Genomic DNA, 13,783 nt, shown 5'->3' on the forward strand with positions numbered 1-13,783 from the left:
TTTAAGAACTTGTATTTTTTTTTCGTATATTATTCGTATTATTTATATAAACAGTAATATATTATTACATTAAATGTATTTGGTATATCATTTAATTTTATATCAGTCAAAGTATCTAAATTAATAATATATAGTATATTATTAAACGTTAAATATGCATAAATAATAACAAAATTATAATTATATTAGGTATAATGTTAATTTTAAGAAATAAAAAAAAGTTAATACATTTAATTATGAAAACATATATTTGAGATGCAATACACGATTAATTATTAAGCTCCTACCATAAATATTATATCAAGTTAATATATTTGATATATCCTGTGTATTTATGATACAAGGAGTAGACAAAATATGGCAATGATAGATGGACTATGTGTAGACGTATAGTCATTAATAATCGGCATAAAATCTTATAATAAAAGTCACTAGCTTTTCCCAAATTAATTTGGTTAAAATTGGATATATCAGAACAAAAAATGAAATATGAAATTTTTTACTAGACGTATTGTGAGCATTCATGTTTTGCCCAGCTATATTATAATATTAAAAATTAAATTGTTTTTTTTTTTTATTTTAGTTATAAGTACAATTTATTTAATAAATTTGTAAATATATTTTTAAAAGTGATGTTACATAGGACTTCACTATAAATTGCCATATTAGCTTTAATCCAACTGTTATAATTAAAAAAAACAGTAAAATTATGATTATAAAACAAAGATGTCTAATTAAATGCCAATATTTGTAATAATACTAATAAGTAATAAGTAATAAATATTCACTGTATTCAATGCTATGCTGTAGCTAACTGCATTATTATTCAATATTAAAATCTATATTTAAGATTATTTTTATTTTTATTATACATTACTATGCACAAATAAATAAATGTACATATAATTATAAATTCAGTCATAAAATATTACAAAAATCAAAATTATAATAATAAAAATAGTCAGCTTGATAAATCATTAAAAATAAAATTTTTAGGATAAATGTGTTTCTCTATGATTTAAAACTTCTTTAATACCAGAAAAATATTTTCCACATGTAGTGCACTCGTACATTTTGTTTTCCTTTTTCTTAGGTTGGTGTACAGAATTATTGTGTTTATCCATAGCTTCTTTAGTTGGCAAAACAACATGGCAAATTCCACACTCAATTTCAATCATGTGCTCAAGATCGATATGTTTGTTTTTTGCTGCATATGTGGTAAACATACGATCACAATGATTACAGCTAAATGTACTTGAAGGACTTGTATAATGTACTACCAAATGGTCTTCCATTTTGTCCATGGTATCAAAATAAGCATTGCATTTAACACATTGAAACTCTAATGGAGTTTCATTATGATGACAACTGGTATGACGATCAAGAGTTTGTTTATTTGAAAATCTTTTCTCACAATATTTACAAACATGAGTAACATTGTGATGCATTGAAATGTGTCGCTTCAATTGTCCTGGAGTTTTATAATAAGTTGGACACTCAGAACATTTGAAACTGCTCACATCTGAATGAAAGCGAGTTTGATGACTAATTAGGAATACCATTGATTCTGCTTCAAAACCACATTCACCGCAAATATATACAACTTTACCATTTTTAACTATAACCAACCGTTTTTCACTGTCCACTTCATTTTCAGTTTTTACTTTTTTTAATTTACGTTTTTCTTTGTTAAAGATAGATTTATCTGGACTTCGTTTGAGATCTACTATAGTACTTTTCTTCTGCTAAAATAAATAAAATAAACTTTAAATGAAAATTTGCCTATGGATTTAAAACATTTGTATACATACATTATTAATTGTTGAGTCTTGACAGCTGTTTAAACTCCCATTTAATTTATTTGCAATAACATCAGACTTTTTACTGTCATCATTCGTGATTTCTTTATTTGTGCTTGCATTCTCATCAACGTGCATAGTAGTGACATTGACTGGTTCTATTTTTAATTCATCGCCATCAACTATGTTGTATAAGCAACTATCAATTAAATCAGTTGAAGAATCTTGTTCTTCTAAGTGTAACTTGTACGTAATCTAATAAAGTGATAAAAATTAATGAATACATCCATATATTATTTAATAACACTTACATTTAATGGATCGTCTGTTAGTTGAATATAAGTATAATGTATCTCTTTGTGAACATTTTTTGATAATTCCAGATCACATGCTATTGCTTTACTTTTAAAGTTGTAGATTAAATCTAAGGTTTCAGCACAAGTTGTACAAATATTCTGAGGAAAATTATCACCAACTTTTACCTGAAAAGTAATAAATTTCATTTTTATTACAATATTATGAGAATGCTTTTTTATTCACATATATTGTTGGATTTTTTATCTATATTATTTTAATTATACCTAGCTAGGTGTACAAGTTTAGTTAATGAAAATAAAATAAATAATTACAATCATAGATTCAAGTACACATTAGGATCTAAACATAAATAAAGTATATAGATTGTCTAGATTATAAACATAACATAGTTTGATTCACACTTCTAGAAAATTGATATTCAACTAATTTATAAAAATAATAGAAGTTGTGGTTTGGCACCTATGGTTGTATAACAATATATTGTCTAAAATATTATTTTAGGTATAAATTGTATAAGGCATGAAGACTTTAATGTTTACATGAAATGAAACTAGTATTTACGTACTGAAATGACATAATAGATGATTACTAAATATTACTAGGGTATAATATTATTTTGTATTTAAAGCTTATTATTATTAATTTAAAATTTGGTTTTGATTTAGTATTTTTAATAAAATTTATGTGGTGGATAGGTTCAATATAACTTTAATAAATTAACAAAAATCTACATGAGGTAATTAAATAATGACATAACATACAATCAGTGAAGTACAGTAGTGAATTTTTTCGATGATTGTTGTATTTTTGTCAATATTCTGTCCTATGTTAACTGTGACATTGGTGGTGCTGAAACATAAACGGCAGTTGTCCAAATTGTTTTTTGTTTTGTCTGTTACATCTTCGCGTTCTTCCATATTAAAACACTCCAGGAATTAAATACTAATTTATTATTAACAATATTTTAAATGAAAAAAAAATAACCGGGACAATCACAAATCACAATATCTTGATTATTCTGTGTATTAATTAACTCGATAATCAACAATAAGTATACAGCTTGATAACAAACAATTACAATGTGACCAACTGCTGCACACCCAATATTTTCAGTACGGTAATTTTAAAATTGTAAGGGTTGAATACACGATGTACATAGATAGTTTATATCTTTACTTACATCGTGCCATAGAGTGATTAGTGATTGAACATTTACGAATATTTTGTAATAAAAAATTTTACAACATTTTTGAAATATTATGTTGTTCAAGTATTTAGGCTTAAGAATAGCCTATTCCTGCATGAAAAGCCTTTACGTCTACTGAATGTATTATGTAATGACATGACAATTGCTGACAAGATGTTCAGCCGGTCCAGGCTCAACTTTATTAAGAGGACGCCGCACCCGCATGTGTTATTTCTGTCTTACATTCATTCAACACAGCAAATTTTCGTTCAGCAGAATCCATTTTATGTTGTTAGCTTAAACATTAGAGTAAATTTACCTATTATCAAACTTAAATGTAAGAATTTTATCTAGGCAATGGCATAGGCTTTTGTTAATATTACAATTTTAAAGTGAGTTATGAGCATTTTAAAGTTTCAATATCTTATATGGCTATAACTCAGCTTAAAATTAAAATATCAATAAAATCTTATGTCATTGCCTAGATAAAATTCTTATCTTTAAGTTTGATAATAGGTAAATTTACTCTAATGTTAAAGCTAACAACGTAAAATGGATTCTGTTGAACGAAAATTTGCTATGTTGTATGTATGTAAGACAGAGACAACACATGCGGGTGCGGCGTCCTCTTAATGTGTTCGTTCACCCAAAAACGCCGGTCTACTCGTGATTACCAATTTTTTAATATTTATATGCTTATATTTTCAGGTATTTAAATCACTAAGTATTATCGTGTATGACAGGAGTGTCCAACCTTTTGTGAAGACTGGGCCACATCGTATGGGTAAAAGTTGTTGTGGGCCACATACTTATTAATAATAATAATATATACAATATTTTTTTTTTATTTGTTGATAATGATAAATGATCCATCGTCATTGCTGTGGACATAATATTATCTTCAATAATAAAATATTTTGTCAAAATTGACTCGAGTTGATCGACTGATCACCCGTTTAATTAATGTGTGTTATTAGTAATATTAATATATTATAATTTATAAACAATTAATTAATGGATTTTAAATTAAAGTGAGGGCCGCATCAATATCTACCACGGGCCGTGGGTTGCACACCTCTGATGTTTGGTTTATGACTAAAAAAATATTATTTTCTATAACATTCGAAAAACGTCTGGATGTTTATAGATGTAGATTAATAATAATTAAACAATTCAGCAATATTGCAACTACAATCTATATACCTTATTATAAATTATAACAGAAATTATTCATACATATTTGCATTTTTTTAACGATTTTAGTGCATTTTCTTAGTTTTTAGAATATTTTTCACAATTTGTTTATAAATTGAACGAAAATTGTTGCAATTAACAAAACGAACTGCCAACGTTACAAATAATAAATTATATAATACGACAAGTTATCGTCAATAACAAATATTTTATTATAGATAGACCTTTCTGCTAATGATTAAGAAAAAATAAAAGATCATTCAACTAAACAAGTAACAACATACAATAGGTACTATTAAAAAAAAAACAACACATTTCTATAGTATCATTTTTAAATTTTTTTTACCTAATCAATAAATTTAAATGCATTTTTTGAGTTTCTAAGTTATTTTTGCATTTTTTTAGGATATTAAAATCCCAGCCCTAATCATTAATAATACAAAAAACGCGGGAATTTTGATAAAATAAAAATAAAAATGAAAACGTGCATTTTAACACAAAACCACTGAAATATGCAATTTTGTGGAAGAATAAAACTTTGTTTAGAATCTAGATTCAAATTTATAACTTGCTTCAGTCTTAGAACACGCGATAAAAAGTTTCAATTATCGAGTCACGAGAATATGATCTTTATCTATGAATCATATCATTGTGGCGTAGAATGTAAGTATGTTATGTAAAGTGTGATCTATGACTGACAAGGGCGCCCATAGAAAAATTCTCAAGGGGGGGGGATAACATTTTAATTATGTCCATGAGATAGGAATGGATTTACAATTTAACATTATACTATTATATTTTATACTCGTATATCAAATTGGAAGATTATGAAATATTTATTATTTAACTAATTAACCATAAAAGTTATTTATTGAATTTTCATTTGATCACTAACATAAATTTATTAAAATATTAATTTACAAATAAAAATTGTAAATTTCTTTTTTTAACACCAAATATATATATTTATTATTCGTTCTATGTATTTATTTGTTTTATCGTCGATTATTTCCCTATGTACGCTATTATCATGTATAATCCATCAAGTCAATCTTCACTCGTTGTAGATCTTGTGTAAACAATTTTTCAACATTTTCAACATTTTCCAGGGGAGGAAATATCCCTCCCTTGCCCCCCCCCCCATATGGGCGCCCTTGATGACTGAGTAATATTTTTTGTGATACTACAAATCGTTAATCTATTATAAAATAAACTTCGACAATGCTATTTAATTATGTTAGATTTGTTTAAATAATCTATAAAATAATTCCAACTGCGGAATTAAGTATAGTTACTTATTAAAGTATGAAGTAATAATGTAGGACAGCTAGTATAGGTAGGTATACCGTATACGTACGTAATACGTATAAATTAATTTTGTCCGACGTTGGTTACTTTAGAAATTGTATGAATACTGATGTATTCAACATTGTAATGTTGCATGGTCATTGGCTAAGAATATAACTATACTTATATTACTTTTTATTTCATTACTTAACTTATTTTTTAACGTATTCCAGTAATTATGGTTTATATAGTATTATTTATACACAGTACACACTACATAATATAATATAATATTATATTATAATAATATATAGAAATTAAGCATACTATTATTATTTACATTTTATGTAAAATATACTAAAATTATACCTACTGGCTACTGGTTATAATGTATTTGTGTATACAGCATACATATGTTAGATCACCTCAGAACACAAACAAAAATAAAATATACCTACAATAAAAATTATTGGATCTTATGATTGGAGACACTAGCAAGTAATAAGCAATAGCTAAATTGTGACCATTTCTTTTGGTGGTTTTGTTGTAATTTGATAAAAATTAATCCGAGTAATTTTAAAAATTTTACTATTCTATGTATTATTTAATACCTATACAATTTTTAAAATATTTATACTAATAATTTCTTAAATTTCTTACTGTTAGATGTTTGAAATTTTAGTTATTTTTTTTTAAATTATGTTATATTTTTGTTTTTCAGTTAAAAAGCTTGACAATTCAATAAGATGTTCACCATAAGTTTTTACTGTAAAATTTAAAAATTATAAAAATACAATAGTTGTCATATTTTCCGTATTATGATAAACTTCAAATTTTGCCAAAATTGGATATTTAAAAAAAAAAATATCATAGCATGTTATGTTTTTTAAACGACTATAGTTATTTTGTTGTTACTCAAAAATATTAAAATATTAATTGTTGTGGCTTGAAAGTTGAAACTGTATGTTATAGTATTTAAATTTAACACATCTATTACAGAACCAACTCAATACAAAGTTCAATCTATAATTATTGTACAGTAGAATGGTTATCTACTTAGGTACTTGTCCATTTTTTAGCATTTAGTATGTCACGGATAATTGAATGACTTTAAAAATTTTTGTATAATATATAAATTATACCTAAATCGGGCTAAACATTATACTTATTCTTAAAAGCTATCTTTTTTTATACAAGAGTCTAATTTTTAGGTATAAAACATACATACTAAATTTAGTATAAAATAAAACAAATATAATATTGTCAATAAAAATTGATTAATACAAGTTATGAGTAATAATTAAGTTAAATACATTCAAATATACCACACTGTAGATATACAGCTAGATAATGTAAGGTGAAGCTAATACGATATTCATGAACAGACTTCTTTTATTATCTCATAAGTATAATAATTTGTTTTTACAATTTATATTCATTATTCTTAAATACAATTTTGGTCATACAGCATACATAAGGGACCACAAACATCTTAATTATGCATAATATACAGTTTTATCAACACTATAGTTTTATTATAATAATATATCATATTTTTATTAAAACGAATTTCAAGATCTTCTAAAGGTTTTCTTTGGTAAGTAAGTATATAATATAATAACTGGTCGAGTTTCTAACACAAAATAAATAAATTACTTAATACAATTGTTTGAAGTCATGAAACGTCTACAAATTAGTATGAGAATTATTATAATACATTTAAATTGAAATAAGAAAAAATAATACAAAAATAACAAATAAATGTATAATAAAGATAATGTCTTACGTATTTTTATTAACATTTTTAATAAATAGAAAACGTCTAAAGATTTAAAAATTGAAAAATGTAAGTACAAAATCACTTAAGTGCATTGATTAGTGCGTTGAAGCATAACTTATTGACTAGGGTGTGTTCGATTTATGTTTTAAAAAAAAAATGTACTCAAATAGGATACATAATATTACTTTTTTATATGTATAGATAAAAATAATAAAATAATAATAATAATATATAAATACAAATTCATACAGACATTGCACATATTTCGTCTCAAAGACGAGTAAATTTTGTTTTGGATTTTATAGATAATAATTTGCACATGAACAAAATATAATAACCTAATTTTTTTTTTTTTTTTGGTTATTATAAATTTGTTTTTAATAATTATATACGAATACAATTAACATTAGACTAGAATTTGATTAAAAACAACGTTAAAAAAAAAAGATCAATTGTTTCGAGAGAGCGTTAAATATGAGCTTTTTTCGTTATCCTTGTTCGAATAAAAATAAAAGTAGTGGAGGTACATAACATATAAGGTAGTATTTTAAAATTAATTAAGTAAACGATAGAGAACCATTGATATATAAATTTAAATGTATCTAATTAAAATTACATAAATCCAATTCATATTGGCTAGTCATAAAAACTGATCAGATAGACTGTGATTATTATATTAAATTATATAGTTACATATTTTATAATATTGTATGTACATCAAGTATATAACATATCATAACATTAAAACTCATGATAAACAAATTGCGATTTGATCGATTAATATAGTAATATTATGTATAGTATTTTATATATAGAAATGTACATAAGATTTGGATTCTGTATATAAATAACAACACTATAAATATATCTTTGGTTTTCTGTATAAAAAAAAAAAAGCAAATAAGGGGAAAATATATTATTTAGAGTCGGTAAACAAAATGCATTACAATATTATCTTCGCATAGTGTTTTGTATTCTAAAACCGTGTCTGCCTATTCATGCACTATACACGACTATTGGACTCAACAATATTTCATCAGTTATATTTAAACACTATATATGCCTATTTACAATATATAGCTTTTTGAGTTACGACTTAAATTATACGCGTTACGCGTACACATAATAATAATATGATGCTTACATATAATATAACGTATATAAATAAAAAACAAAAATACAAAAAAAAAAATAAAAATATGATCGGTTAATCTCGTTAATCGGTAATTTTGATAATTTTCAACGAAACCGCGCACAATCGCCGCGTTAAAAAAAAAAAAAAAATATAATAAAATAAAATAAAAAAACTAAAAGATAAGAACCAATTTTCATTTATAACACTCCGCGTCGTGACATCGTTCGAGTGCACTGCATGCGGTATATTATGCAGTGTATACCGTTCGCTCCATGCCTCCAATCGACGTACAAATCGTTTTTTGTACATCGCCTACGTAATATCAATATTTTTATTTTTATTTTTTTATTTTTTTATTTTTTACACAAACGCATTAATGCATTCCAATAACGATAACGATTACCGTCGTACGTAGTATAATGTCATCACGTTTTGTCATGTCGTATTAATAATAATAATAATAATAATTTTATGTTTTGATGATGGCTAGGTCGCGGCGCGGGCGTTCTCTCTCTCTCTCATCCCCCCACCCCCTCCCCGGTGCAGCGGTATTCCTCTAGCTTATGCCGATGTACGGCGACGTCACCGCGCCCGGGTTGTTGGCCTGGCACGGCGATGACGCGCTGCCCAGCGGCGACGAGGCGCTGGCGCAGGCCGCCGAGTTAGCCCTCGTGGCCGCCACCGGCGATCTGGCTGCCATGCTGGCGCTGCTGCCCGTCTCGTTGCCGCAGATCTCGTGCGCGTTGTTATTGTGGCCGTTGCTGTTGTTGTAATAGTAACGGTGATCTGTAACACACGAAACGCAAAAGCTGTTATGGGTCTGGACGGTGTGCATATCGTAATATTGTAATTGTTATTTATTATTGTTATCGGGGGGTCGTTCACGACGGCCCTTATTGGGTTTTCTCGGCTCTCTTAGAGAAATCGCGGTCGAAAATCACGTCAGACGACGACCGCGACCGGTAACCCGGTCGTGATTTAGGCGGGAACGCCTGTCAAAGACCTACCCCTCCTCCCCCAATCGCCGTCGCCTTACGGGGAAGGCGTACCGCGCATTACGAGCGCGGAATGTGTAATATATTGCGGTGTGCAAAAACTAAAAACCGCTACCCCCGTTTTTAACCCCCGTTGCACTCGTAGGTATATACGCGGTGTGCGCAATACACCGTATATATATACGTATGTATATACTGCTATACAGCGTACTCTTTCAAAGCACAGACTTTCCGGATATATTATGCGCATATTCAGCTTCATAAAAATGGTATGTCATCGCAACGTGCTGTGTGTAGTAAAGGGCGACCGAACGGCGGCTCGCCTACGGACAAACTCTGCTGTCAGACGTGAATTGATTTCCGAATGCGAATCGAACGAGAGGTTTCTCATTCGTTTTTGTTTTATTTCGTCTCTTTATACTCTCTCCGGACGGATAAACACGTATAGATCGAATTTTGATGCGCCCCCCCCCCCCCCCCCCACACCCAATAGAAAACTTGCCGAATTTTTAAGGCCGCCCTCCGGTATGATTATTCGCAGGCGGTGATACGCGCGATATACCTAACATACTATAATAGTCAGCTCCCCGAATTCAACGTACAAGATATGTTAGCACGGCGATCGTACACAGTGCACGGCCGCCGTGACCGGCGGACTCGCGTAGACCAAAAACTCACGGGAAATACCTACTGAGAAGACCGCTGGTGCCGGTGGGATTGTAACTGTAACCGGCGTACGGGGACGACGTGTACTGGTTGTAGGGCGAGCTCGTGTACGACGCGTATTCGGTGCCGGTGCCTGAAACAAAACGGATAAAAAAATAAAAAAACGTTATTACATACAATTTTATTAATAACGTATACAAAAATGGCATGCACATCGCACGTATTATTATTATTATTCGTCTTTCGTACGTCGGGGCACTTGGTCGCACCGCCAAATAGCGGAAAAACGATCGATTAATTCGCCGGCTGCGATCTGAGCGTAGGCAATTAATACGCTTTACGATTTTACATCGACTACACACGACTTATACGATATAATATTATAATATAACGTGATCAATGCTGGCGCGCGACTTACCTGCTGTGGCGTAGTGCGTGGTGAAACCCGGTAACATGGTAGGCGCCGAGGCCGCGTACACCGTACCGTTGTTCTGGTTGTTGTTGGCCGGTTGCAACACGGTCAGGCTCGACGGGTCGGGCGATCCGGCGGGCGTGACGTCCGCCGCTGACAACGACAGGGAGACGCCGCCGGACTGCTGAGGTCCGGCACCGCCGCCGCTGCCGCCGTTACTAAACCCACCCGGGGCGGTACCGCTATCTACGCGAGACAAACCATCACGATAAGCGTAAATAAAACGAAAACAAAATGCCATGCGATCGAAACGCCTATAGAGCCGGACCGGTCGACGGGGGCAGTGGACTCGTCCGCAATAATTATACGATCAAATATAATATTATTGTGTTATTATTAGTCATACAGACATACAGTCAGTGTGGCGTGTTTAGGCTCGTCCTTTTGCACCAGTGTGGTGTGCATGTGGAGCATCGCGCGCGGAGGAGGAGAAGTGATTTCGGCAAAGTCTTGATAAAAAAAAAAAAAAAAAAAAATCGGTTGAAACGCATTGTGTTCTATTTGATAATAGGTACGTTTTGTTTGTCTTTAATTTTCATTTATGATCATGATTACCCGATAAAACTGATGTATTAAATTATTAGGTGTCGGTATTACGCGAGGGGAGAGAGCGCAAAGAACGTTTTTTTCCGAATAGCTATTGAACACGGGGAGCGGTAAATAAATGTGTATTTAGTGGGCGGCTAAGGTAACGAGATCCTAAACACACGTAACTCTGCAGTGCACACACATAATATAGCTGCTGGTATGTATGACTAATATTATACATTATATTATTATGGAATATAATGTGCACTACGCACGTTATTGGCGGTACTGTCAACGAAATCCATATCGACCGGCCCGTTCCAAACGCATTCTAAACGCTAAGAACTAAAACACCAACGCGGTCGGTGGTCATGCCGCAGTAAAAGACTCACCTGTGTGGTATTGTACGGGCGACAAATGGGTATGATCTAAAACGGTACTGGGACTCATCTTTTGGATCTCTTGCATCGTCAACGGGGCGAGGGGAGTGACTCCGCCTACTGGACGAAAAACAAAAACAAACAAAAAAAAAAAAAAAAACTATAACAAAACGCTCTACGTAAGTACGAAAAAATCTCTAAAATCACACTACCGTTCTATGATAATAATATTAAGCTAAGTGCTGCAGTACTCGGCATAATAATAATAATAATAATAATAATTATTATTATCAGTACCTGCACAGTATAATAATACTGGCACTATAATACACTCGGCGGATAACCATGCACCGACTGCGCATTTCGCAGGTTGCACGATAATAATGTAATATCATTGTCAATCACTCACCGAGCGTGGTGGGCACGGGCGGCGTGTAGACCGGCGTCGCGTTCTGGGCCTGTTGCTGCGGCGGTTGGGCCTGCATGCTCTCGTACAGGTCAGCCGACAGCGGTGTCGCCGAGAACGCCGTCTGGTTGGCGTCGTAGAACGGCGACGTACCTCCGCCGGACGTCACGCCCGCCGCGTTCAGCTCCGAGAACAGTTTGTGTTCGTCTTTCAGACACCACTTGCCGGGCCAAAGCTGGTGGTGTAAAAATGAATAGAAAAACGGTTAGCCGAAATCGATAATAACAATATAGTTATATTGGGTGGTAGCTGCAAGTGGAGGCAGCTGAATATAATAATCGAGAAATCAAACGAGCGCTTACAGATACATTTGAGTACAGCGACGCGTCGCCGTTGTAGTGCACTTGAGATCGTTCCCTCTTGATTTGCTGCTGGTGGTCTGCGTGGCCGTTCAGGTCTCGGTTTTCGTCTGTACAACGGAAAATAATAATTTATTAACACTGAGGTTTTATTACAAACCGCGCGTTTTGGGACCGCGTCGCCTCGCCGGAGTTCCGATACAAAAACCTCTCGTTTAAGTTCAGCTCATGATTGCATAAATAAAAAAAAAAAAAACAACATAAAAACACAACACAAAATTCACCACACACACCCACTCACCCACATACACGCACACACACTCTCACGCATGTATCAGGGTTCTGACCCTTTCGGAATATAAAAACATCGACTACACAAATATTCCCCCGGGGTCAAAGAGCAGATTGTGTTTCGCTGCTTATTACCCCGTTCCCGTTGGGAATATGCATTCAAAGCTTTAAATGTCAAACTAATATATTGAATTACGCGAGTGTTCCCCTTCCGCCGGAGCTTCCGAAAATACACGGGGCCGCGCGCTTAATGTTGTCAATTCGACATAAATCTGATTGCTCGCTTTGCGTTCGACGGTAATGGCTTTCCGAGAAATAATGATCGATTTCTATCGACTGCTTTTAAATTTGTCGTAGTCGGGCGGTGTAGGAAGGAGGTACACGTCGTGTTATATTTTTTTAAGAACCAAGTAGAAAATGTTCCCAAGTTTTTACCCCTCGAAAAAATAAAAAGAAAGCCGTTAATCACGTTACTTGATTTGCACGAAATTATTGTCCATGCGCACAAATGCACTATGGTTTGCAATGACAGACTAATATTATACCGTATTCATTCTAGAAATCGGCCACATAATGAAAGTACGTATAGTGTATCATTAATAATTATCAAATTATACTTCGTTTGAAATGAAGAGCTTGCCATCACGCTATTTAGATAATAGTTTCATATGGATTATGCTAAATATTGGATTCGTTGTGAAATTTCAATTACCTATAAAGAAAATTGTATTACATATTCTAGATTTATTCTAATCTACGAGTATTAATAGCTCAATAGAGGGTATATATTGTATATGATATTATTATTATAATATTATCTGACTTGTTCTGCGATCAAAAATATAATTTTGCTCTCTGAAAAAATGTAATTAACTTTTTCATGAGATTTTTTGTTTTGAATACACTTTGTAGAGATTTTTTGGATAGTTAGTCATAGCTGGAGTATCGGTTTTAATTAATTTGAAAAGTCTGTTGTTTATAAATAAT

General features: G+C 31.8%; 2 protein-coding genes across 3 annotated transcripts in view; both read right to left on the reverse strand.

Annotated features, from left to right (window-relative positions):
* Positions 1 to 926: 926 nt before the first annotated feature.
* Positions 927 to 3,130, reverse strand: LOC112602264 (zinc finger protein 521-like). 2 transcript variants are annotated; one of them, XM_025350243.1, is made up of 4 exons: positions 2,879 to 3,130; positions 2,111 to 2,281; positions 1,812 to 2,054; positions 927 to 1,742 (listed from the first exon to the last, which is right to left on the reverse strand). In XM_025350243.1, exons 1-4 carry the CDS (start codon positions 3,032 to 3,034, stop codon positions 993 to 995), a joined length of 1,320 nt encoding a protein of 439 aa, XP_025206028.1. In that variant the 5' UTR covers positions 3,035 to 3,130; the 3' UTR covers positions 927 to 992. The 2 variants fall into 2 exon arrangements, with proteins under 2 accessions (XP_025206028.1, XP_025206027.1); XM_025350242.1 differs by having other exon boundaries at positions 927 to 1,745.
* A 5,088-nt stretch (positions 3,131 to 8,218) lies between these two features.
* The window catches only part of LOC112602287 (paired box protein Pax-5), a 67,750-nt gene continuing 62,185 nt past the window's right edge, over positions 8,219 to 13,783 (reverse strand). Inside the window, exons 7-12 of the mRNA XM_025350281.1 lie at positions 12,509 to 12,615; positions 12,150 to 12,381; positions 11,753 to 11,860; positions 10,779 to 11,018; positions 10,386 to 10,493; positions 8,219 to 9,485 (exon numbers count right to left, since the gene is read on the reverse strand). Coding sequence (XP_025206066.1) covers positions 9,256 to 9,485; positions 10,386 to 10,493; positions 10,779 to 11,018; positions 11,753 to 11,860; positions 12,150 to 12,381; positions 12,509 to 12,615 — 1,025 coding nt within the window. The 3' untranslated portion in view covers positions 8,219 to 9,255. The remainder of the gene's footprint in view (positions 9,486 to 10,385; positions 10,494 to 10,778; positions 11,019 to 11,752; positions 11,861 to 12,149; positions 12,382 to 12,508; positions 12,616 to 13,783) is intronic.

The sequence above is a fragment of the Melanaphis sacchari genome, unplaced genomic scaffold (assembly GCF_002803265.2).
Source record: "Melanaphis sacchari strain LSU unplaced genomic scaffold, SCAv2.0 Contig85_pilon_pilon, whole genome shotgun sequence".
Classification (NCBI taxonomy): domain Eukaryota; kingdom Metazoa; phylum Arthropoda; class Insecta; order Hemiptera; family Aphididae; genus Melanaphis; species Melanaphis sacchari.

Bases quoted from the DNA above. Each gene is read 5' to 3' on its own strand.
- LOC112602264 (XM_025350242.1), bottom strand. From the start codon at position 3,034: ATGGAAGAACGCGAAGATGTAACAGACAAAACAAAAAACAATTTGGAC. The intron at 2,055-2,110 runs GTAAGTGTTATT...TCACTTTATTAG, and splicing joins TAACAGACGATCCATTAAAT to ATTACGTACAAGTTACACTT. The intron at 1,746-1,811 runs GTATGTATACAA...TATTTATTTTAG, and splicing joins AAGACTCAACAATTAATAAT to CAGAAGAAAAGTACTATAGT.